We start from the raw sequence: 27224 nt of genomic DNA, 5'->3' as shown, positions 1-27224 counted from the left end.
TTAAGGCTTGAAATATCCGATAACCGGTGCCAAGTTCTAGTATCGTTGCTCATTCTATAATATTATAGGCTTGGACTTGGATGATAACCGATCCGATGGAAAAGTAATCTATGCATTTCAGCAATCGTTTGCGATCAGAATCGTTGTTTTCTATCTTAAACAATCAATTTCCGAGAAAATAGAAATCACATAGGCAAAGATTACTAGCAATAGCAGGTAATAAAGCTTTCCAAATGTAAAGCATTTTTGTGCTTTTTACCATAGAAACAATCGCACGTTTTAGTTTTTTTCCTATCAACACTTTTTGTTCAGCCATAGTAACTCTCCGTCTTAAACTCCGTCGATGCCAGAAAAGGTCTCGGGGTTATTTCATTTTCAATTTATACGTAGAAGCCGCATTCGTTCAAACACTTGAACTTAGTTTAGTTACTCTTCATTATTTTTTCCGGCAAATAGTAAATTAGTTAAAGGTTTGATGACACACGATTGCGAGAAAGTTTGCAACACAATTTTCCTTTGCACTTCTATCGACTAATTTACAATTTACTCGCATGAATGCAATTAAAATATCGAAGTAATAGCTTCGAAATCAATAATCAGGTATTAATATTCGATTTCACCAAACGTTTCGATTCGAATGTGGGTCAATTTTGTAAAGTGCGAAGCGTAATTTGAATGGGAACACACAATAAGACCCACAAATCAACAATATCTGAAGAAGAATAATCCATAATTCCAGTTAGCTAAAAGGTGGTAAAGGCCGGATACTGACCATTTAGGCCTTATTCCGACGGATTTACGGCTTATACCGATTTAGACGGTACTATACGACTATTAGGTATTAGTAGGCCTACTATTTTGTTCTTATTCCGAACTGTGTTTTTTCCCCGACGTTGATGTTGTTCTTATTTCAATCTTGTGGCTGGATTAAAGGGCTCGAGACGGTAAAAACGCAACGCAGACAGAGGAAATGCGATGACAGCACGAAACCAAAGTATGCAGCTAATATATGAGGTGAGTTGCCGTTAGCTGAAGCAGCAAAATTCCTGGCAAAAGTAAACGCGAGGCTGGTTTCCCCCCAATAAGCTGCCATACGCGTCAATCAACAGTTCCTGGTGCAACACCGACAATCAGAGTTTGATAAGATAAGCTAATTGACCAGCACCTATGATTAACACCGACAATCAGAGTTTGATAAGATAAGCTAATGTACCAGCACCTATGATTTAATTGAAGTGTATAAAGAAGATAAAAAAAACAATTTTTTAGCTTGATTTTTTTAGCCACGATCAACTGTTGCAAGTTTGGCGTTTTTGCCGTGTTCTGCCAAAATATTGCAGAACAAGTTACATGGACAAATCGTACATAATTTAGTAAAGGCTTTGCTAAAAGCTTTTCGAGAACTCAATACAATTTGTCTTTATATAGTGCCCCCTGATCACCCTTTAGTACAGTTACACAACGGGGTCAATGCACAGCTTTCAGGAAACCTACTTGGCGGTTTGATGTGAGCAGACATGTCCGCAGGGCACAAAGCAGTGTGTGGGTGAACCGGTGTCGACGTAGAATGCCGGTTCGTTGCCGATCCACAGTGGTACGTACTTGCCCACCTGGTAACGCAAAACAAAATGTATTTTAAGCATGCTAGACTCTAATAATAAGCTGAAGTTTAACGGTTGTCAGTTTAGCATGCTAGACTTAAATCTTATGAAATTAAATAGCTGCCGGTTTAGCATGGTAGACTCTAATAGTATGAAGTCAAACGGTTGTCGGGCTGGATTTGGCGAAAAATCTAACTTAAAACAAACATGATTTCAAGATTAGACAAATTCTATTGGAGTCTGTATCAATGGAAATTTGTCAGGTATTCAGCTTTATCAGTTTTGCGGGTGTCAGAGTGAATTTGCTTGATAATTAACAATGTAAAAAATATATAATTTTTAAATATTATCTGTATAAGCTAAACTGAGATAAAATTTGCTTAAACAGCAACATGTTGTTTTTGTTTTTTTCTTCCCTTAAAATATGTTTTAACGGTTTTCACCATTTTATCTTGTCCGATTTAGCAGTAAAACAATAATTTATGATTTAGATTGCATCTTTGATAAAGTGTGTATTAATTAAATCAAGTATATATAAATATTATATTTAAAAACAAACAAAAAATGCCTGTTAAATTCTCCAAATAGCTGGTCAAAGTGAACCGAATTCCCAAAAGCAAATAAATTGAAACAAAATAAAAACTATCTGCCCAAACCAGTGAACCAAAAAAATAACCAATAAACAAGATTTTTGCACTCAACGCAAAATCCAGGTTTTACACCCAAAACGGAAAAAAATTTCCCTAAACACAAAAAATACCCCAAAAACCCCGATTTTTCGCACCCACCGCAAAACTCACGAAATAACTGGCCGAAGTGCGGCTTACAGCCGAAACAAAAAAATCTTCCAAAACACAGAAAAAAAACAAAAAAAAACTACCCCACGATCCCAATTTTTCTCACTTACCGATCGGCAGAGGGGACAAACGCGTTCCTCCTCGCCCTGAAAGCCCCAGCTGATGCGTCCATGGACGTGACCGCATTCCAAGTACACCCAGGGCTGCTTTTCCGTCTCCCTCGTGGCCCGGCTGCGCCTGGGGAAGGCCAGGGTGGTCAGACCGACCGGGCATTGCGGCCGGCCCACGTTGATCTTGTGGATCAGCTGGTCGATGTCGCGCGGCGTCTGTAGAAAGAAGACATTTTGTATTAGGATCACCTCTTTTAAAATAAAGGGATTTGCGCACGGAACGCAGTAGGCAATGAAAACTAATGGATCCGATCCGATACTGAAGTCTTAAGCAGTGTACTGGGATTGATTAACACCACAAAGACTTACACAGTTAGATTCACATCTTAATTCGAATGAATATAAAACCATTTTATTGAAACAAAAACAGCGTCAGTGTAAGTTAAACATCATCGCCTAACACTTTCTTACCAGTAACTTACAATGAGAGCTCCTTCCGCGACAAGGTAGTAACACCAACTGAAGTAAGGACAACTACAATGTCAAGGCACCATGTGCGAGGTGACCTTTGACCGTTTAACCGCAACCAATAGAATGCTTAGACAATTAAATGGGTCATAAAGCACTTACATCAAAAATTTTTTAATCTTAACAGGCAAAAGTGTGCCAATATAGATACAATTATAGCAGACAACGGTGCTATCTTGTTTTTAGAATAACTTAACCACTGAGCTTGCATAGTAGTACAGTTGTATAAATTCTGAGGTCGACAGTTCGAATCTCACCACAGACTGTAGTTTGGTTCAGCAGGTTTCAATGGCTGTTTTTCGATTTACTTATCTAACGAGCCAGCGTAGTTCAGTCGGTAGAGCATTATTTCCGATATCGAGTGTTCAAATCTTACTATATAGAATTGAGTGCATAATAGGATATCGGTATCAGAATAAATGTCAACTATTTGGCACCCCTAAAAGAAACAACACTTCATGTGACAAAAACATTTTTCTAAACTTTCCAAAAAGTTATTAATCACTACAAGTCATGTGGCTATTTAAAAAGTGACTTGTGACTTTTAATTCTTAACTCCTCTAATGTGCAAGTTTGTAGGCCGGTGACAAATTTTGTCGTACCAAGTGGTTTAATATGATTTGTCAGGTTATCGCGAGCCTTTCTATATCTGGAAGATAAAATTGTTTACTTTAGAGTTATCTTTTGCAATAGAAACACGAAAAAGAAAACTATTTTTCACAAGAATAACGGAAATTAGAAATCCTGTTTCGAAAAAGTGCGACTATTTCAAGAAGTTGCGCAAAACGGGGCAACGGTTAGTCACAGGACATTAGACGCCACTGAGCAAAAGTCAAAGCGTGAGTCACCCTAACCACGCCAACACATATCGACCTGTTGCTTGTTAATTATTAACCGGGACCCGTGTCATAACATCGCCGTAAGATTGCGACTAAGTGTCTGGGTGATCAACAATTTACATTGCAACTTAGTTTGCTGGTGATCAACAATTTAGATTACAACACTTATATAGACTGGTTATTTAACATTTTAGCCGTAAGATTGCGACTAAGTGTCTGGGTGATCAACAATTTATATTGCAACTCAGTTTTCTGGTGATCAACAATTTACATTGCAACACTCTCCTTGGTGATTAACAATTTATATTGCAACACTTTTATAAACCGGTTGTCAACTTTTTAGATTGCAAAACCTTTTCGAATGGTGATCAACAATTTACATTGAAACTTAGATTTCCGGTGATGAATAATTTATATTGCAACACTTTCGTAAACCGGTTATCAACATTCAAGATAGCAACTGGTATTTATAGTGATCAAGAAATAAGATTACAACTGAGTTTTCTGCTTATCAACATTTTAGATTGCAATAAATTTAAAACAAATTATACGGGTCCGCGATGAAGAAAGTTGAAGACCCCCTACTTTGTATAAATCGAGTGACATCTGCGCGATATAAAATTGCCCGAAATCCGCACTTGGCCTCATAAATAATTCTGCGTCGTTTTATCTAAGCATTTCTTAATCTTTCCAGTCGCGTACCAGCTGGTTTAAAAAAAAAAACAGTTTGGTAAAATGTACTTGGGGTTAAGGCCAAAAAGGATTTAAGGAAACTGCTGCAGAGTACTATACCTCATAATTTACCTCAATGCCAGAAAGGCCTGGACTAGTACGATACCGGTATCGGTACATTCTGGTCAATTTAATACGAAAACATAATATAGCTTTTCGTGAAAGTTAAACAAATTTCCCAATTTGCTTGCAATTTGTTTTTGCTTAGCATCATGCCGAGGTAAAATGCCAAACAAGAGTTTGATAAAATATGGGTAGAATTTAATACCTATATGCGATATGTACTTTCAAAGTATTAAAGAAATACCCACCGGCATACATTCCCTGTTGCTTGAAGACCTCCAGAGCAACGTTGCACCGCACAGGTCAATCAGTGTTCCGTTCACAAGAACGTTATCGTCCGTTTCCACCTGTCAAATGCAAAAAAATGGCATTAGGCTTTTTGTTGATGGAACGGCCTTGTTAAACATGCATTTTGCTCGGCATAACATTGGTCGCGTATTCCCACGGTTGTGAGTTCAAATCGCACTTATTACCTTGGTGGCTTAATCGGAATAGTAATGAGCCGGACAAAACTTTCCACACCTAACTGGCCAGTTGCTATCTTAAAGGATGAAACGAATAACTTTTTCTCTATATGCTGGTTCTCGTTGTCCGATATTAATGTATTGGAACCGATACCGGATTTCAAGTGGCACTATCAATACTCGTATGATACTATAGGGTTGACATATTTGCCTTTAAGTGCTGTATTTTAGTAATTTAACTCATTCGGCCGAAGTACATGGTGACATATCTAGAGTTGACCCAAACAATCTAGTTACAACGATGGTTGTTTGATACTTCGTATTATGTCCGATACAACGATCAAACTAGCCCCCGATCCTATGTTATTGGACAGCCCTAGTCACAATATCGCAGGGGTTCTTAAACTGGGGTCCATGGACCCCTTGGGGGTCCGTGAACTAGCTTTGGGAGGTCCATGAAGGTCTAATTGAAATATTAGTGTATATTTAAGAAGTAATAAATTTATTAAAGAAAATAATTTAATTAAACATAAAACGGTTTTGCACTGAATGTATATAGACTCCATTTCACTTTCACATTTTTTGACGAAAATCAGCAAATTTATGAAATCTTTTTGTACTGTGACGTCAATTTATGACGTCAATTTTTATATTTGTTTTCCTACAGTGGTCCACGCGAGATGAAAGAAAATTTTAGGGGTCCGCGGTAAAAAAAGTTTAAGAACCCCTGCAATATCGGATTACAGGATACCGGAGTGTTGAGAATCTTCAGGTGTCCTACATTTCTATTTCGAGTTGTGCCAATTGAGTAACGCAATTGTTCTGTCTTTGTAACCCAATAGAGCGGGCAAATTAGGCATACATGTTACGTTGGCCGTGTTTGTCGGTAGACTTCACAGAAAATAAACGACAAATGGCAGCTATCAGCCTGCAACCTGACATTTACTTGCAAGGTTTACAAGCTTTGCTAAGCGGGAAGTGTCAGAATGATGAGGCGTCAGTATGAACAATAAAAGGGGAATTTGAAATGAGCGGATGGCAATGTGTCGGTAGATGGTTATAAAGCAGGTGTTTATTTTGCTATTCGCTTTGGGAAAATTATTCCTGTGTTTTGGGGAAAATAGTTATTTTTAATAGTGTTTTACAAATACAATATTACGGCCGCCAGGTAAGTCTCGTTAAGCAAGTGTTTTTCCAAAGGTCGTCCTGCTCTCCTACCAAGGTCACCTGACCATGCACCCGACCAGCACGGTTGCCATTGCAACGTACGGCGCCCTGGCCCTGTTCTTTTTCGTCCTTGAAACGACCTTGTAAATTGCCATAGATGACTGTATGTTAAAATAAAACAACCCACTTTATTTAAATCGCAACAGAAACACGTTTTATCAAATATTTCATTTTGTTAGATCAAAGCTTTGATTCGCAAATTGTCTTTTAACAGAACTAGTTATTTTTCAATCATATAAATACAATTACGATCTTACTTTCAACTACATTTTTAAGTATAATTGTAAATTACAAAAATTTGTCGCTGAGTTTGTGAAAAATAAGGTATGTACTCCAATATAAAGGCCTTGGTCATGTTTTGTTGGAAACGGAAGAGCTAAAGATGATTCCCAGTTCTCGTTTATCCATTGTGCATCAAATTTAGGGGCGACATCCAGATAAAAATAGCTACGTGACCCCGAACAGCTACGTAAGGTTTGCAAAAAAAACACAGACACCATTTTAAGAGAACGGACAAAAGGAAAAACAGCCAAGGCGTCGCAAACTGCTTGTACAAGTGTGACCACAGATTAAACACAAATTAAAGGCGACGTTAAAAATATACCACCAGTGACTGTTATAAAAACGGTAAATCGGATAAGCAGCGTAGACGGACTGACTGGTGGGCGAGGACACTTTACGATGAGCGGCGGTAAAACTTTACGGCGTTATTTTATTCCCTGGACTGGTGCCAACGTACCTTCGGCCAGATATCGTTCAATGAGGGAAGACTTGGACTACTAGATGTGATATTGTTGTTTAATTTAACGAATTCGAGCCACATGCTGCTTACTCTAATACTAATCTATTCTATGAATTGCTAATTTTATTATATGGTGCGAACCTAATTCACGATGTCCTGGAAAAAAAATAATTTTATTCCACGGATTTTTGTTTTGTTTCAGGGGAACATAATTCAGTCACGGCTCATGGAGGTGAGTTCTATGGCCTGAAATTCAATTTTCAACCCAACTTCGGAAAACCGAAAAGCTATAATTTCGATTGAATACAATTAAAAAACTAGATAGGAGTAGATAGCTACAAAGAACAAGCACCATTTTAGATCTTAAGTTCCCAAATTATAGGACCCCATAGGGGGGGGGGGGCTCCTAAACCGTTTTTTTCACTCCCTAAACCTTTTTTTCGCACCTACATACCACTCAACGTCATATCTGAAATTTTTAAATTCTACGATGCATAGTTTTTCAATTAAGCTCCAGCCAAAAATCGGTTTCCGAAATTCCGAAAAATGAATTTTTGCCCATTTAAATGGCCATAAAACTACAGTTGCCAAGTCGGACCCACGGGACGAAAGGGGACATGTCCCCGCTCGCACAAACCAAAAGACGACGCTGTTGACCGTGTTGCCTTGACACAAACAGCGGCAAAAAGACGCCGCCTCGGCCTGCCGAAACTTGTCGGGGTAGACGCGCGTAAATCTAGCGATTCGCCCAAGTCGAGATTGTCGCCGCTTATTTGCTTTGCTCGGAGACAGATTTCGGCGCGAAGACCAGCTGTCGAAATTCGGCATTTGGCTACAAGATTCAGAATTCTTGGCTCTGTTGATGACAGAGAACAACAAAAATTTTGCTCAACTACAATACGGTTACGCTGCTTGGACTTCTCATTTACAAGTACTGGTATCTCCAACACAGCAGCTAAAACCCTTTTTTTCAGGAGACAATGACCTTTCTTGTTAAATAATTATTGTGTTTCAAAACAAAGCGCATAATATCTATTCTACAGTATAACAAAACAGTAGAATCTGCTCAATGGCTCTGTGGCCCATTAAAATGTCTTGGTGGTCTAGTACCGGGCCATGGCCCACAGTTTGGGAACCGCTGTACTATAGGGGTTCCGTGAAGGCCTAATTGAAATATTAGAGTATATTTAAAAACTAATCACTTTTTCAAAGAAAGCAGTTTAATTAAAAACAAAACGGTATTGCACTGACTGTATTTAGACTCCATTACACTTTCACATTTTTAGACCGAAATCAACAGATTTACGAAGTCTATTTGCACTGTGACGTCAATCTTTGAATTTTGGTGCCTATCGTGCTCCACGCGAAGCCAAAAACAATTTTAGGGGTCCGCGGTAAAAAAAAGTTTAAGAACCCCTGGACTTAGCCTGAAATCCGCTTTAGCCTAAAGAAGTGTATTTACAGTCAGATTATTAATCCACTACATTTTGATGAAAATCGACGACAGCCTGAAACAGTGATTCTCTATTTTATCCGATTATATTTTACCCGGGCGAACCTCTATTGCTTCTCTAAAATATTGCAAAAAACAGATTTTTGAAACTAGTAATCTTAAAATTATCATACAAAAATGGCTCAAATATCCCGCTGATACAACAGTTCGCGATTTGTCAAATGATATATCAACATTAAAACTGGAATAAAGGACGTTTATTGAGTTCTTGTCGCGTTATTAATACGGTGGTCGGCGCGGTTTCGGTTCGTATATTAATCTTTGGGTTTCATTCGTTTTTTTATAGACTGTTCACAAAGGGTTGGCGCGTTTTCGAAAGACGAATTGCGTATTCTTGTATAGGCTTTCTCATAAAACGGTTTTTATTCAGTCAAGACTTTCGTTTTCCACATATATTTGAACAGTGGTGGATGACTTACCGCCCTTTTTCGTAATCGCAATATATAGTCATTTACTTCCTAATAAAACTAGTCTGGTTTTCTTAAATTGCACGAACAGCAAAAACGGTTTTAGGAACTTCTGCGTCTCATGCCAGTGTTGTAAACAAGTCATTTCAAAATGACTCGAGACCAAGTTAAGCACTTTCAACAAACAGAAAGTCCCAGTAATGCCTTAAAAAAAGGTTAACTTTTTCAAAATAGTCGCAAGGAAAAAAATGTTTTAAGAAATGTTGCGTTACCGTGATGCATTTAAACACACAAAAAAAGCAATAATGAATTTCAAAGCCAAAAAGTTAGAGTAAATCAACATCCTATCGATAAAGACGTTACGATACGTACTTATCATCATCAGTTTATCATTATCAGTTAAAAAAAAATCATTAGTTTAAAACGAAAAATATGTCAAAAAATTGTTACAACGTTACGGGAAACATTATTCTCTGCTTCGTTTCCCAGTTCGCATGTCAAGCTTATTTTTAGAGTTGATTCGCATTTGATATACAAGAAGAGCAAACATAACATTCGGCCAAGCGAGTATAGAAATATCGGCCAATATTTGCGTTGAAACAGGGCGAAGTTAAAAACGTTCAGTTGATATTGGCACAGAGAGGGCCTAAAAATAGGTTGGGAGTTTTTAAGGCAAAAATTGGCACACTTTGGCAGTAACTGGGTAATTTGGCCAAAAGCCGGAAACAAAATACGTCTCCATGGCATTTCGTGCACACGTATCAAACTGCTGCCTTGATACAAATTTATTAATGGGCATTTGTCACGTATGTATTGAACGCGATTTAGTGTCTAAGTTTAGGCTAATTCAGTACGGCAGAATGGGCGACCTTGCGACTACATCAGCCAAAAAAACGAAAATATTGTTGGAAAACAATATTTTTTTTAACTTTACATGACTGTCGATTTATTATCACTTGTTTATTCCCTGAACACAGCAAGCGTTACACTTACGTCAGGCGAACACTTGACTTTTGGGACAAACGAAAACGTAGAATGTTGGCCAAAAATGGCTGCACTAAAACATGAATACTAATTTCACCTGTGCATGATCGATTCCAGATGTAACATTACTGCGAAAATGCTGGAAATAATGGTAAACATGACATAACGGGTTGATCTATAGTGGCAAGCATGATGTTATATCGGGTTAAAACGCCAACTGCGTCAACAGTAGAGCCGAGCAATTACTAAATCACTGTAGTGCGAGATTTTAGTAGAGCTAGACCTCCAGTGCCAGACACGTCAAAAAACGGTTAAAAAGCCAACTATAGTCGAAGTAGACAAAAAGCAATTCGCTTAAAAATTGTTCAAAGTTCAATACTAAAGGAAGCCCAGCACAATAAAGAAAAGCCTGTCCGGTTTATTGGCAATGATATTTTATCTGGACGATCTGCCAATGGTGCTGAGAAAAGGGAAAATCTAAAATGGACCCGAAACTAACTTAAAAATAGTGGCTCTCTATAGGCGCTCTATAAACAACCCACGGCACAGAAAGAAATGCAGAACACACAGGCGACTGTTTGCTCTTCAATAGTGGTTATAAACCTTATGGCGTGTTACTTTTACTGGGTACTACTTTATGTTAAAAGCAAACCATCTCGGCCGATTTGGCTTTATTGCAGCCAAAAATGAATAGAAAAAATGAACTTGTTTTGGCGCGATATCTCCACATTTTAGGTTGTAGGTATAGGTATAATATGGATAATATAACTTAAATCTTAAGACAACCGCAGTAATACTACGCTTGTTTTATTATCTTGTTTAAACCGCCTAGATCCGAAAATATTTTGAGTTGGTAGAAATCTGTGGTGATTAGGAGAGGTATTGGTTGACAAACCTTATGTTATGGCGTGTTACTTTTATCGCGCATCACTTTATGTTAAAAGGAAACGATCCGGCACGATTTTGCTTTGTTGAAGCCAAAAATGAATAGAAAAAAATTAGCTGCATCAACGCAGATTTTAGGTCGTAGGTAGGTATAATAATTATGGAGAATATAACTTAAGACAGCCGCAGTAATAACACACTTGTTAAAACTAACTAAGACTCGAAAGTTGCTTGCGTACCATCTTAAAAGCCTTGTTTTATCACTAGCGTACTCTGCATCAACGCAGATTTTAGGTCGTAGGTAGGTATAATAATTATGGAGAATATAACTTAAGACAGCCGCAGTAATAACACACTTGTTAAAACTAACTAAGACTCGAAAGTTGCTTGCGTACCATCTTAAAAGCCTTGTTTTATCACTAGCGTACTCACGATTGTTAAATGGCTTGTCTTAGCAGAGCGTTAACAATTTTTTCAAGTTACCGCAACTCCTTCATATAAGTTTGTGTATCGGTATTAGTCCGCAAAAATAATATCGGTCGATCTCCATTTCGAACTACTGTTAAAAAATCCAAGATACCGTTTCACAGTGAGTAATGAATAAGTCATTGAACTGTCCCAAGTATTTTCGACAAAATGACTTCACTTAATTTTTTTTGGCTGAAATGACTTGACTTAAGACTTAAGTCTCTTAGACAGATGACTTGACTTGGACTTAAGTCATTTTGTCCAATAACCTAAGGGCGACCGATGACATGGACTGGGACTGGACTTATTACTTTTGCAAAATACTCGACTTGGACTGAAGTTATTTTTCAAATGACTTGGTTGGGACTTACAATGACTTTGGCCAATTTGACTTCTTTTGGACTTCACTTGAACTTGGGTCATTTTGTCAAATAACTTGAGGGCAACCGATGACGTGATCTGGGGCTTGACTTTTGATTTTTGCAAGACTTGACTACGACTTGAAAACGACTTGTTTACAACACTGTCGTTTCGTTCCCTAGCGCCTAAAAACATTGCTTGTATCACAGGCACTCAGGCAGAGAAGCACTGCCTCACAGCACAAACACAAAAACACAACACACACCTTGGTGCCGGGCGACTGCGCAGAGCGGGATTCCCGCAGGTGATAAATTTCGCCGCAAACCGACGTTTCCTTCCACTGAGTGGGTTCGGCCGCCTGGCTAAAGCCGTTCTTGGGCTGCATGACCAGCACACCGTTGGTGGTGAGCCCGTCCATTATCTTACTACCGTACTTTTCGGTCATCCATTTGGGCGCTTTCTCCTGTAAAGGTTAAGAGAATATGTGTTGAATGAGCTGTTGGTTTTAATAAGGGTTGATGAGATCAAATAGGGTTATTTTATTTATTTTTTATGTTGTTTTTTAATAAGGGTTGATGAGATCAAATAGGGTTATGCTTTCCGTGCTTTCAGTGCGCGTCAATTCTGATAAACAAGACGTTTTTAACCTATGTAGGTAAGTATGTAATGGTGTTAAGTAAAAATTGATAAAAACAATGGACACTCGTTATTCCATAACGATATTGTCGTAACGCACCTAAATAATTGATGCCATTGCGAAATGCGTGTTATCAAATAAACAAGGATTTAGTATCTTGAAGCTGCTAGGTAAATTGCTATAAAGCAATAAGAAACCTTTCTTCATCGTACTGGCATATTAGTTTTGTGTGTTTTTGAGGGAGGTATGACAAAGACAAAGTAAGAGGTTTGAAAAAGACAAAGTGTTTTTTTTTTACATTAACAACGCTTTTTTGCGTTTCAAATAAACTAAACAACACTTAATAAATGGCCTGGCCTGTTAAATTTCCAATTTTCTATAGTTACGCTTTCCTCAAAAAATAATAACTGTAATGAAATCATATGGGTCTTCGGATACAATAATGAATGGAAAAGAAATACACAAGAAAAATAGAAAAGGCTTACCCCCAGAATGATGTTCATCGATGTGTCGAACCCTGCCGCGAATATTCGTGCAGTATAAGGGGGGTTACGATCGCACACTATCCGACAAGCAAACCTGCAATTAGAAGAGAAAAGCTGGTAAAAAACCTCAGTTCAAGTAGAACAATGTGACTCTAGTCAAATACACATTTAAGTTAAGGAAGTGTATTATTGTGCAAAGCCACAACAAGCGATTTTCTATTGTTAAAAACAGTGTTTACAGATTTATATCCCACGAAAACACCAAAAAAAAAACTGTTTAAAACTCTAGGGTGGTTAAAACTAAGATACATTAAATTTCAACTTTAAGGCAAATTTAAGCTAAAAGGGGTGGAAATATATCTTTTAGAGCAGTCAGGCAGGCAAATTAATACTTGAAGGAATATTTTTTACTAAGATATGAGATGCTTTGTGCTAGATATTTAAATTCAAAATATTTAATATATTCTTAAATTTTGCTTTGGTATCAAACAGATGACATCTTGTTAAATCACTTAATTAGTACATAATAACTTGTAAATTAATTAAAAGGATGACATTGACATATTTGTCAGATGGTAAGAAATTCAGCAGTGATCCAAAAATGTAAACATCCCTGACAGGATTTCAGGATTTTTTCACCTTGTCAGCAGCAAAAGAGGAAAAAGAACATTTTTTATGCAGGTAAATTGACATTTACATAAATTTTTTTCAAGTATTAAATGTTTAACTACAAAGACTTAAATTTTTTTATCCTCAAATGACCGCACTAGTTCAGTTCTAAAAACTCAGTAATTAAAGTCTGGTAAGTTTTTATCATAATGAAATGAACTAAACCGTGATCTAGGGATAAAGTGCTCATATGTATTTGTAAACAACCCTGACACGATTCAAAACACCTTGTCCGTAACACCAAAAAATAAACAAAAAGAACTTTTTTTAGATATGCGGGATTGCGAGTGAATTAATATTTACAGTCGGAATATTTTTTTACAATGATAAAAAATGCATCATATGCTTACATACAAATAATTAACATTCTTTATAGTTGTTTTACTCAAATGGCCACATAAGTTTAGTTTTAAAGACACCCCAATTAAAATCTGGCAAGTTTTCGTCATACATGATACGAAAGCGGTTGAAATAAAATAAACATTGATCTAGAGATAAAGTGCTCCTAGCTTTTTGGTAAACAACCCTGACGCGATTCAAAACACCTTGTCCCCAGCAACACACTTGGACCTGGGATTGCACATTAAATATTTAGCACCGAATTGACAGGTGACCTTGCCGCAAAACAAAATTCAAGGCTGGAAATCCATTTGTATCACTGCCATCAAAATACCAATGCAGCAAAGCAAATTATTGTTAACGCATGTAAAGAATTTGGGGGTTTGTTTAGAATTAGAATAAACATTCTGATTTTTCAAGGTACAACTCACAATATCCAAAAAGGTGATAATAGTTTTTAAAAAAAGAGCCAACTTAATATAAAAAAACACACCATAGTATGTGATTCATTGAGTCTGATACAAAACTATTTTTTCCAAAAATATGTTTAGCAAAATAAACCCAAATGTCAATTTACCCTGTAAAGCTTATCAATATTTAAAAAGGCTAATTAACAATGTTTTACTAGGATTTAAAACAGTAAACAGATCTTGAAAATTAGCCAGCTGAAATAATTTATTAAAGCACCAACAAGACTGCTCTTTGAACAGGATGTTAAATAGATAGCTATTCAAATGGGTTTAATACAGGATATAAATTAAATACCATTTCAGTGATTTCAATATGAGGCATTGCATATTTTGATTGAATAAATTATTAATTTAAATCAAGAGTGACTATGTTAGAGTTGTTTCTACATATTTTCCTAATTGTAATATTGTCATATGATCCATGTCCTCTAAAACTAATTCTAGCTATAATCTTGATTTACATTATTTGGTATGCTATAACTATAGTATTTGTACAACAACGCCCAAAACAAATTCAACCAAACAATTTTTTTCAGTCGTAATTTCAAGCGTGTGGCCATAAATATTGAATAGCAGGTTTCTTGGTATTTTTTTCAGTGTTGTTTATTACCACAGGATACATGGCCACAAAAACTCATTCTAGGTATAGTCCTAGGTAGTTTATTTGTTACTTTAAATCTATAGCAATAAAATAGTGCAGACAAAGCAGAATCAACTGATAGGCCCAAATCGCCTAAACATTTTTTTTTTCTGTCGCAATTTCAAATGTGGCCATAAATACTGAATAGCTGGAAATGAGTTGGAGCTTGATGTTGTGCTTTCCTGGGGCTGTTGCTCGTTTGAGCCTTTGGGTATAAAAAAATTCATGTTATTTTTTAAATAATAGTAGTCATATTAGTGCTTGTTTTGGTATATTTTTTTAATTGTAATATAGCATATTGCTATATTAAAATTGTATGAAATTTGTAGCAGGTTTCTATAATAATCATGTCAAGTGGTTTTGTGCAAACTTTTGCATATTTTTCCCATTGCTTGGTATTTTTTTGTTGAAAGACTCATGACCCCTAAAATAATTCTAGGTAAAATCCTGAGTAATATCATTTGCTATGTCTTATCTACACTAGACGAACCTTGATATTGTGCTTTGCTGGGGCTGTTGCTCGTTGGAGCTTGTGGGTATCGACATTCCGGGCAGAATATCCATGACGACAAAATCAATCGGCTCCTCTGTTGAACGGCCAATCTGCAAATTGCAAAGACATGGCATTTAATCAATGAAACATGCCAATTAAAATGTCCAAACGTGGTATAAGTGCACTGCAGGATGTTACAAGGAGTAAAAAGTCAAACAATGTTGAATTATGCATATTACACTGATGGTGCCAGGCATTTAATATTCTTTTATTTAATCAATTAAAAATTGTTCTTCTCACAAAGATTTTGAGGAGTGTAAAATAATAAAAATCTTTGTCAGAAGAAACATTTTATTTACGAAAATAACTGCTTTTGTTTGTTGTTCATGGCTTTCCATAAACATAAAAAATAAGATTTATTAGACCTTTTTTTAATTTGTTTGCAGACACACATTAAATTTACGAGTTACAACAAAAATAGACATTAAAAAAGTAAAACATTGGTGCTTTCAAAGAGAATGCAATTTACTGTTGCTGCCAGGCATTGTAGTAATTAAACATGTTTCCTCTCACAAAGATTTTTGCAGGTGTAAAAAAAATATTTCAGAAGAACCATTTTTAATTGAAAATTAAACGCAGTGTTTTTTAGGTTATGGATTATGGTAATTAGTCAAATTTGTTTGCAGACACCAAAAAACAAAAAAACAATGTAAACTGCACATTCAATATCAAATTTATTTATAAATCCCTATAAAAATTGGCTTGTTAGGTAGACATACAAAAATCCCATTCCAAACTGGACTGTATAAAACAACTGTCAATATTTTGTTTAGCTGGCATTATAAACCTACATTTTATGGCAGTTAAACACTGCCAAGCATTGTGTAGCTATATACCAGGGAACAGCGAAAATAGGCCAAAAACTTTTGCCATTAAGTCTCTTTGATTTAATTCTACCAGACAAGAGGCAGTAAATAAAGTTTCTCAGTTGGGGGAGGGTACATGTTACTTATTAATGCAATAAAGTAATAGGTGGTTACATAGAGTTGGTTTACTAGAAACACAGAGCTATGCAGACCCTCTCAAATATTTACCAAAACATCAGATAGGTGTCTTTAAACAAGTGGGCTGTACTGTTCCATGTGATTAGTCGGTTGGCGTCGGTGATAAAGATTTGAACATCAAAAGTGACATTAAGCGTCAGAAGTTTGCTTGTAATTCGAGGCCGCTGCCATTAAAGCGCTTGTGTAAACGCAGTCGCTGTTTAGTTCGGTACACAGTCTCACCGAACTTCAGGTAAAACATAAATAAACCTTCATGGTACAGAAGAAGCGGGTGGCAGTTTTGTTGTCACAAATCTAAGATCAACTGCAGCATCAGCAATTTGTCAGGTAAGTATGTTTTAACAAGGCAAAAACTACACTTCTTGGTCTACATGGGAAAATTTGATTGTTCTCAAAAACAAATTACTCTACTCATTTTACACAAACAGTGCCAAAGTGTATCCTCTACAAGGGTGAGTTTAGGAAGGCATTACCTCAGGCATACCAGTGAAAAAGAATTGATAAAATGCAGCATTCAGGAAGCAATTTGCACAAAAGGACACTCTTCATTTAAACCAAAAAAAGGTAACACCGAAATGTGTGTGTGCATAACCTATAATCAAGCCAAAACAAAACTAAAAAAACACTCAGTGGGGCAAACAACACCTCTGTTTAATTACAATATGTGCAAGTCAATTTCACATTAGCCCGCAGCAGAAAAGACCAACTAAAGTCACAAATTACCCATTTTTCACCGTGGTTACAATGAGGCAAAATCTTCAGCAGCAAATCTATCAGGATCTACACAGGTCCAGACAGGTTGTACTGAAATGTGTGTTGAGTAACCAAAGCATAAGACAAAGAAAAACAAAAAATAGGCCTAGTCAGGCAAAGAAAAACATTGTTTGCTAGAATTTCAGCAAATTCCACAGACACAATTTGAGGTAAAACATAAATAAACCTTCAGAACAAAGTAGATGGCTGTTTTGTGGTCACAAATATACGATCAAATGCAGCCAACAGCAATTTGTCATGCAAGGATGTTTTAACAAGGTAATTTCACTTAGCCTACACGAAACAGGGCTACCCAACACCAAAACAAATTACTCTACTCATTTTACATTGTCATTGCCAAATGGTTACATCTTTAAAAGTCACTTTCGTCATGCTTCCTCTCGGGGGGGCCTAGTCAGGCAAAGAAAATGATTTTTGCAAGAATGACAAAGTGTTCTATACAGGAAGCAATTTGGGCAAAGAGGCACACAAATACAGTCCCACCAAAAAGGAGAATAACAAATCAGGTATCACCTCTGCATAATACAAATTATAATAAACAGGGTGCAAAACACTACAGTTTACATGTGTAGAACAATTCTGCTTGGCCTATATAAGAAAATTATTTAAAAACTGAAAATATGTACTCATTTTACACCAGTAAAATGTGTTTATGGGCATCTTCAAAGGTCTAGTCATGTCGAGAATTATATTTGACTGACAAAGTGCATCATATCGAAAGCAATTTGGGCAAAAAAGGCATACAGATTAAGTCAATTAAAAAGTATAAAGGTTGTACTGAAATATATATGGCCAGCCAAGAACTCAGCCAGAGAAAAAAGAAAATACTTGTCCATATGCAAAAAAAAATGTTTAAACATGTGCACTGATTTTCAAAAGGCCTAAGTCAAGTAAAGAAAATCAACCTTTTTATGTAAAGAAAACAATCTTTGCAAAATTGACAAAGTGCACCAAAGGGAAGCAATTTGTGCAAAAAACACCCAGATTGAGTCAAACAAGAAGTATAGAAATTGTACTGAAATATGTATGGGTATCCACGAGAGATATATATAGGTATTGGGTAACCAATAAAAAAGGCCTGTTTACTTGAAACATGTGGACTGATTTTTCACAGTACTAGTAATGTAACTAAGGCAACCTTTGTACAACTGACAAGTAAACCAAGCGGGGAAGCAAACTAGGAAAAAACGCAGACTAAGTGAAAGAAACAATGAAAAGACAACCCAAAAAAGTATAACAAACCAAGCATACTCGGTCAAAAAACAGGGTTCGGGTGCAAAAACCACCAGTGTTTATTTGGAACACGTGCCAAAACGCCCTACGCGCCACACTTTGTTCACTGACGGAAAAAAAACGCCGTAAGCAAGAGACAGACCTGCGGCGAAAATGGAATCGGCGGTCGGCTTAGAATTCCGAAAAACGGCTTTCGCACTTCCAGAACTATTCCCGGTATGGCCGTAATCGCACACTGGGCTAGCGGCTGCGGTGTGGTGCGCGTTCATCTTGCTGAGAGCGCCTCAGTCAACATACAGAGGGCTTTTCGCCTCTGTCGGCCGCGCTACAGCTTCTCGCGTCGTTTGGCAAGCGGGCGCTTGGGCAAGTCTGGGCAGGCCGAAACAGCGGCCTGTTGGAACGCTACTGCTGTTTAGCTAACGCGCGCTCTTTTATTTTCCAAGTTGCCGCCTTTTGCCGGCGAAACAGAGGCGACTAGGCACGCTCGCTTCTCTGTTTTTCTCAATGACAAAGGTTTCGGTTCATGAAGCCTTGCGGAAATAGGTTTTTGCCAGGTGGCGTCGGTTTAGGAAGCCTCCCCTACCCTTTGCCTTGTCTCTAGCAGCTGCAAATTGCAGATTCGCGAATAATTTTTTCGGCATTTTAACCTATGTTAGCCTAACAATTACCGACGCAATACAACATTAACATGGCCCTAAACAAGTGGCTGTGAACCTTTTCAGAGTTGTCACTTATTAAAAGAACTTTGTGGATATTAATGTTTCGCGGGATTGCGTTTTCACACACTCTTTTGAAAATAATTTCGAGATATTCAAAGACCTTAAATTGGCTTGCTCAACATTTTTTTGATGTAATTTGAAAGCAAAGTATAAATGCGACGGTCAACACAGCATCAATTAGTTTAAAACGGTTATTTTTAAAAACATAACTTATGAAATAAATTAAAAGACTGTCAAAGACTCTTGGAAAAACGTAGGGTTAACCAGAAACTTTTCATTACGCAAATAGATTTAAAAACATTTAAAGACTTAAAAGAGTCAAAGGCTTGTTATCAAGGGCACATTTTTCCCCGCCCCTTTGCAGTTCGGGCGTGGTTGATATTACTTCCAGTTCAGATCAAGCAACCCATCTCTGATCGATCCATTTAAGAGTTGCCTTGTATAATATTTGAGGACGCCCTATCGTCCAGCCTTGACCACACAAAACCATGCGGTCAGTTTTAAGTAAGGTTTGTCAATCTATCGCGCATTTTATCTTTTTGAGTGGGCGACGTAATGGTGTATTGACTTTCTCGTGGTTGGAGCAGCGAAGAATATGACTCAGGGATTCCAGCGTTGATGTTTTAATATAATTGGGGCCAGTGCAAAATACGTAGGCGAAGATCTTTCAACGTTTGATTGCAAGAGAAATGATATTATTGGTGACCAACGGTGAAACTGTTACGTACGGTTGCTAGAGTTCGTTAAAAATGTTATGTGCTAAATCCACGGTTTCCGTTTCATAGTTTAAATCCAATAAAACTCTTTGGGAGCCTTTATGTTTTAAGAGTAACAGAACAGAACATTTAGTGTTTTCCGTTTTTGCACGCATTTGTCGAAAGTTTGTACAACTCAGTTTGGAAATATGTTTGCGTTGTCATTCAGTGAAAGTCGAGTTTACATGGATGTTAAAACAATTCATTTGACCCTAATCGTTTCGAAAGCTTTGTAATATATGAAATTCAAAACTCAAACGGTCTGTATATTGGACGAGCGGCGTTAAGGAAAACGACAACACACAAGCTAAAAGGTGCCGGATTCCTTTAACACCCTTGTACGCCTCGAGAGTTTCTCAAGTGTTTTCCTGAACTTTTTGTGTAATTTAAAAAACAAACTATTCGTGTTACAGATGAGCATGCAGTTGCAGCCAAACATGAGAGACTTGAATTCGCCTTGTGTGATATAGGATAATAAGGCGCTGGTCTAGAATCCTACCACTTTTTAGCAGTAACTTTGGCAAACACGAACATGTTAGAGGCAAATTGTTTCGGGGAAAACTTTAGAGCAAACGCACTCGCAAAAAAACTTAAATTGCACGAAATAAATAAATATTGGATCATAAATGTAAACTTAATACTTGACTCATCAAACCTCCAACCCTAGCCAAAATAAGCTTAACAATATAAACCGCCGGACGAAAAAAAGTAGGATTCTAAACCAGCGCCCAATATAGTATTAGAATATTTGTATATTGCCCCGCCGTGTTTAAAGTGTGATGACCACGTTATGATTGCGTTGTGTAATAGTGCCACATTTTTTCTTAGTGTGTCGCAAAGCGGAAATATTTGAGTACTGCTAGCAAGGCTAATTTGCCGATAAAAACAGCACAAAACGCGATAGAATCGAAAAAAAAATACCAAAAATATGAGCGCAACACGCGATAGAATCGCATTCCACAGCGCGGAGCTAAACGTCTCAATCGTCTCTATCGTTTTGACACGCCCGCGTGCCCGTATAACGACAACACACAATCCGGGCTGAATGGATTTCGCTACGAAAGGTCAATTCTAAACCGGCAAGTGCAAAACAACCGGTATCCTGTGAAGCCTTGCACAACTATGTCGCCACACGAATCGATACCAAAATTGCGCTCTTCTGACGTCACGACACTTTGGTAGCAAAATGTCCAACGTAATTTTGGCAGCAAAAACCAGCTGACTTATTAAGGTTGTTAACGTTTCTAACCTTATTCACCCTATAAAGTTCAGCTATAATCTGTTAATAAAATTTCGCTTTAAAACTTGTTTACGCCGAGAAAACGTGACATTCTTTATCGATTCGTGTGGTAAAACCGTTGTTAGCAAATACTATCTGATATAAATGTTTTAAGTAACGTAACTGTCCAGAGAATATATGGTGTCTGCCACCAAAGTAAGGTGAATAACTTTGTTTACCCAGAAGAACGACTTTTTATTTATTTATATGTTCCCTGTTGGAATTAACCAACGATTTTACCACACCAATCGATAAAAAATGACACGCTTTCGGCATAAACTATAAAAGCGAAAATTTGGGAGCGGATTTTAGCTGAACTTTTAGGGTGAATAATTAAAAAGGTTAGAAACGTTAACAGCCTAAAAAGGTCAGCTGGTGTTCACTGGCGAAATTACATTGGATAACTTAGTTTTACATCAAAATGACTATTTTTATCTTTCGAATGTCCCCAGTGGAGCCCGAGCCTTGCACAACAATGTCGTCGCACAAATCGATAAAAAATGTTGCTCTTATGGTGTGTATGAAGTTATAAGGCCAAATTTCAAGAGCCGATTACTGCTGGCCTCTCCAGGGTAAATAACAAATGGCTGTTAAGGTTAGCCGACCTGATGGGGTCAGCTCGTATCTGTTGTCGAAACGCCCGTGTTTAACTGTTATACCGCAGAATATTGATTTTTACCCATTGATGCGTTTCCTGGTGGACCTAAATCTATATTTACGACGTTACCAACCGTTAGGATATTTTCGTATCTTAGGGTTTCAGGAAGGGAAAAAGGCTTCTAAACTATTCCACTAGAGTCAGTTACTGTGGCTTTATAAGCATCGGAAAAGTAATTTGATCAACAATTTAGGCGGTTATGGGCTTAAAAATGGCAAAAAACACTATGATTGAAAATACAGTATATAGCCCGACGCTTGGTATACGACACCAACACCTATTAGCCTACTGCTCTGTCTTCGTTTTTGGCCTAGCTAATTAATAATCAGAAAACGATGTTTGTTGTGTACAAACTGCTCAAAGGCCAATGATGACGTTTAGGAATAAAATATGCCTCAATAGATACTGAATATACCGTTAAGGTTAGTGATTGCCAGCAGATAAAAACTCCTCAGTTTGTTTTATTAAAGGAAAAATGTCTTGTTAAGTTTTGGATCAAAATATGAGAAGCCAACCTAGGAAACACAAATTTAAGTTTCGTGTACCTAAATACAGCACACAACGATAGACCTGCCAATGTACATATGAAAAACACACCCACTAGTTTTATAGAATAGCCCAAACCAAAAGGCCCAAGAACGATTTGCATATATCAGCCTTTTGATCAATGCGAAAGGAGAACATAAGCCACAGCCTTCCCGAACAATCAATGGCATTTAATATTTGATACGGATGAAATGTCTTAAACCCTGCCAATTAAACTGAACACAAGCTGTCAAATCCGATTCAGAAACTGCATTTAGACACAGCTTAAAAAGCGAAGTACGGCGTTCCACCATAGAAAAGCAATGATATAACTTGTCAAACGCGAAGAAGCGTATAAGGATTTGTTTCCGCTTGTTTAGTTAAAGCGTTTGCCTTCGACAAGCCTTATGCACTTTCATGACCTGTTATTACACTTAGAATGCCACGAATAACCACAGTACGCAAGAATAGGTGAATCAATGGTGGTTTTAAATCAGCACTCGCCGATTGACCGGATAAGAACATGTTACAATTACCAGTCAGACTGCTCGGCTTAATTGCTAGGCCGTGCTCCTTGCGAGGCTATGTACAGGTTTTCAACATCAGAATGCACAACACGCCAAATAAGGACACAGGGTACTTCGTATCTAATCGATATCCGACGGGTTTGGCCAAGGGTAAAGAAGTGCCACTTTTAGACCGCGCCTAAATTAGAAAGATGACAGAGTATTAATAAAAGGTGTTGTAAAGCTCAATTATTACTTCCATATTTTGTGTATTTTAACTGTAAATTTGCATGTGTTGTCATATTGTTGCTTTACCCCTTGATTGTAAATACGTTTTTTTTTCTTTTCATCATTTGATGTGAATCAACAAACATTCTCGTGTTTTCGACCACAAGCGCAATACACGTTTTTGGGGTAATTTCAATAAAAATACCAAAGCCACAAAATAAGAGATATTTGAAACGCTTAAAATGTTACATACTCCTATATGGGTTTTGATATTCTTGCTACGTATTACTACAACCTCTAACCATTGCCATATTATGTTTTCTTTTAATAAAATCAAGGGTCGACCTATAGTTCAATCCTTATCCTACAGAATCGCTTATTCACCAAGAAATGTCTTCAGGTCATTTCAGTCCCCCATAGAATGGCCGGAAACGTCCTACGAAGCAAGCTGGTGTTTCCGTTTGTGTTTTTTAAGTTGGACAACTAAGGCCTGCGAGGTCAGAACAGTCAAACCGGTGGAACATAAAGTGGAGGTGTGCGGTCATCTTAGGGATAGGTTTTTTTTTGGATAACAATTGACATGAAATGTTAACGAAAAACGATGAATAGATTGTAGCTGAGTACACACTTCCCCGTGAATGTTTTTTACCTTTTTCTTAGGGCTAGATTTAGGAAAAAATCGACATCAAACTTTAGCCAAATAGATGAATAGATTATAGCGAATGACACACTTTCCGACGTATTTTTTTAAATCTAGGTATGTAGTTTTTCTGTGATCTTTAAACCCTAAATGTTTAATTTTTTTAAATGTCTTGTGATTCACTAAAATTGAAAAAATCCGTAATGCAAATCATACCTAAAAGTTTTGGAACCACTAGTTTAAGCTAAGTTAAAGTAATATACTCGGTGTTCCCAGTCAAAGTGAACCAGTAGCGAATTAAATCGGACCTTTTATGTTATTTTGGAAACTTGGCCTGATTAACCGTATTTATCGGCGTCTGTGCTTTTCTACATGATGAAAACACGAACGCTAGCCTGATTTCACCTTTCCTTACATGCAAACGATGTGTGATCGATTGATTACTTAGTTGATTGATGGAGGTAAAGGTCACAAACGCTTGGCACCGATCGTGCATCAAGCGTCATTGCCTTGTTCCATTTCCAAATCCATTAGGCAAAACCGCTCATTTCAAAACCACAGGGCGGGTCTAGCAAGAAGGTATGTCATACGTGGCCTGGTAAAGGGCGAAAATAGAAACGTCTAAAATGTATATAAATTAGAAGTAAGGATGTTCGGTTTAAACAAATCGAAGATACCCGATACCGAGTGGTCGTATCGGTACTCTTCAGAAACAGCGGTGGTATCGATACTCGTCCGATACTAAAGTGATATCGGTAATCGTCTGATACTGCAGTGGTATCCGTGCCGCACCTATACACAATATATTTCAGTCGTGGATTACGATCCAACACAACGTTTTCCAACTTAACAATAACAATCGAGCGCAACTAACTATCCCAACGGCGTTGATGCTCATAACCTGACAAATGCTACCTTCGCACGTTTTTTATTATATTAATTTTGCCTATTCGTAGTAATTTACGCCATTTGAAATCGAATGTTTACCCAAAAATATCTGGTGCCGAAATAGTCTACGAGGTATCACATGTCCTAATAAGCCAAATAAGGCCCATAACCGGTAAAACGTTACGTTTTTCATGTTTCAATTTTTAACAATTTTGCCTATTTAACAACAGAAGCGCGGTTAATTGAAATCAGATATTAGAAAAGTAGTTTTCGGTCGAAAATAACGGGTATAGATATCGCAATAAAGTGAGATGAATCCTTACACTCAGAAGGCAGTATGTCGATTAGGCGCAGTACGGCAGTCAGTCGTGCGCTGAATGCCGGCCAAGATGTAAGGAGAGTGTTCAATGACTAAGGTCTTCAAGAATTAAAGCACACCACGACCGAAAAGCTTTAATGAATGATCCATTAGTGGCAGGTAAGTAGCAGACGAAGGGCCCACGACGGCTTATCACGTGTGCCGCGTTATTCACCGGGCACTGGGTGATGGGGACTGGCTATTAACTTTCGTCCTTTTGTCTCTGTAGTTCGGCCCGTCTTACTTTTGTACCGGCTAACTAAGGTTTGCTGAAATTCCCCCGAGTCCAGGGTTGCCAGGGTTGTCGCACGATTTAATGGTAAAAAAATTCAACAGACATTTCAACTTTTTTAAGACCTCGAATTGGATCGATGGACGATTTTTGAACATAATTCGAAACTAAAACAGTAGAAATGCTATGGTCAACTAGAAACATTTCATTTGTTGTTGTTTTGAACGACACTTTTCAACCACATGATTTAAGCTGGACATAAAATAAATGCAAAGACTTAATACAATAAGACTTCAATTGGCAAATCAGTTATGAATTTCAAAGATTTGAAGACTTTATATCAGCCTTGGTTTCTTAGCAAGGGCGTCTACCAATTCACATCAGCATGTTCTTCAACAATATTAAATTAGTGACTTGCTGTTATGCCGTCCACAAAACTAATTTGGCATGCGTAATTGAGTTACTGTTGTGTCACAAAAATGCAAACGGTGCACAGTTTTGCGACAAATTAACCTTAGTGTAAAAAAAAAAACTCACTACAAATAGCAAAGGAAAGTATTTTAACAGTGTCAAAATATCTTGGTTATGACATAATTATTTATCAAGGCAATGGTTCACCAACCGGGGTGCGCTTTTAACGCTCAAGGATGCCGACAGACATTTTAAATTCTTCTAGTATTCTAGTTGTTGCTTATGATAAGGAAAACGTTCCGACTAGGCGCAAAAAATAAAACGGTCGCAATTTACTACTGGAAAGACGTTGCAACGAACCAAGGGACGAATATCGATTTTTCGCGGCGACCCACTTACGTTTATTGCAACTCGCAAAAGCACGACAGATGTTTGATCGCTTTGTCGTAGAAGGAACCGAAATAATTGCTTAACTTTGTGACGAACCTTGACTCTGCAAGGCAGTACAAATGGCTTGTTGGTGGCCATAAAACATATTACTACACAAGTAAAAAATAAAACATATTTGATGTTAGATTTGCGTCTGGAAAACAACAAGGTCTATAAATTATTAGGTGCCAAGTTCTTGAGCAATAATCGTCGGAGGTTTTCGTTGGACGTAATGGGAATTCGAAATAACAAAGCCCATATAGAATTAACGTTCATATATAGGTAGGTAACATATGATTTTAAACTTTCGAATATCCCTCTATTCATTTCAAACATGTGATAATTAGGTCAAATTTTATATAATGTTATGAGAAAATGGGTCTTCCAATTAACATTGATAGAGATAATGCGAAATGGTTATAATCCGTTTTACCCTAAACGCGATAAATTTTTAAGCGACTGACAAGGAAATTAACTTTCCTGGTTTCAAAAGTTTTGACAAACTGTAAGTACATATGCTGAAATGGAAAAGCTTAATGCAACCCGAAAGAAATCGTCTTGCCCAAGAATGGTGTCGTGAAAGGAAACTTTAATTATTTTGTATAGATTATTATTTACACGATTTGTTCTTTTGATTTTACCAATAAAAATCAGTCAGTGTTCTGTTCATCAATTTAAAAAAAAAGCTAACTCAGTTTGGATGCGATTTTGTTGGCAAAATTTCTCCTGGAAAAACAAACGTTGACCAACTTTGAATAAACAGTATTTTTAGTTTAAATCGTGTCCAAAGAGAGCCTGGCTCCAACAAACCAAAACTTTCCGTTTGCATTTGCATACACGTGCCGTAAGGCTCAGACGAAAAAAAACAGCTACGTCCAAAATCGTGCGTCGCACATTACGTCACCGCCGGGGAGAATTGGCAGGCCGGTGCGAGTGACGTCATGAAGGTATGACGCGGCGGGCGGCCGTAACCAGATAGCGTCGTTCGCTTAAACACGCTGGGAAAGTGTGAAAGGCTAATTGGCAAGAAAGCGAAAAATGAGATCGTTTACGTTTGCTCGCGAAAATCAGC

General features: G+C 37.4%; 1 protein-coding gene across 1 annotated transcript in view; it reads right to left on the bottom strand.

Annotated features, from left to right (window-relative positions):
- The window catches only part of LOC146141036 (E3 ubiquitin-protein ligase pellino homolog 1-like), a 36858-nt gene that overhangs the window by 3036 nt on the left and 6598 nt on the right, over positions 1-27224 (bottom strand). The window contains exons 4-9 of the mRNA XM_083391405.1: positions 15451-15563; positions 12843-12936; positions 11986-12183; positions 4919-5017; positions 2509-2724; positions 1495-1610 (exon numbers count right to left, since the gene is read on the bottom strand). Coding sequence (XP_083247531.1) covers positions 1495-1610; positions 2509-2724; positions 4919-5017; positions 11986-12183; positions 12843-12936; positions 15451-15563 — 836 coding nt within the window. The remainder of the gene's footprint in view (positions 1-1494; positions 1611-2508; positions 2725-4918; positions 5018-11985; positions 12184-12842; positions 12937-15450; positions 15564-27224) is intronic.

Source organism: Ascidiella aspersa, chromosome 6 (assembly GCF_963924565.1).
Source record: "Ascidiella aspersa chromosome 6, kaAscAspe10.2, whole genome shotgun sequence".
Lineage (NCBI taxonomy): Eukaryota > Metazoa > Chordata > Ascidiacea > Phlebobranchia > Ascidiidae > Ascidiella > Ascidiella aspersa.
Note: the sequence above shows the minus strand (reverse complement) of the source record. Positions and strands in the feature narration are given on the sequence as shown.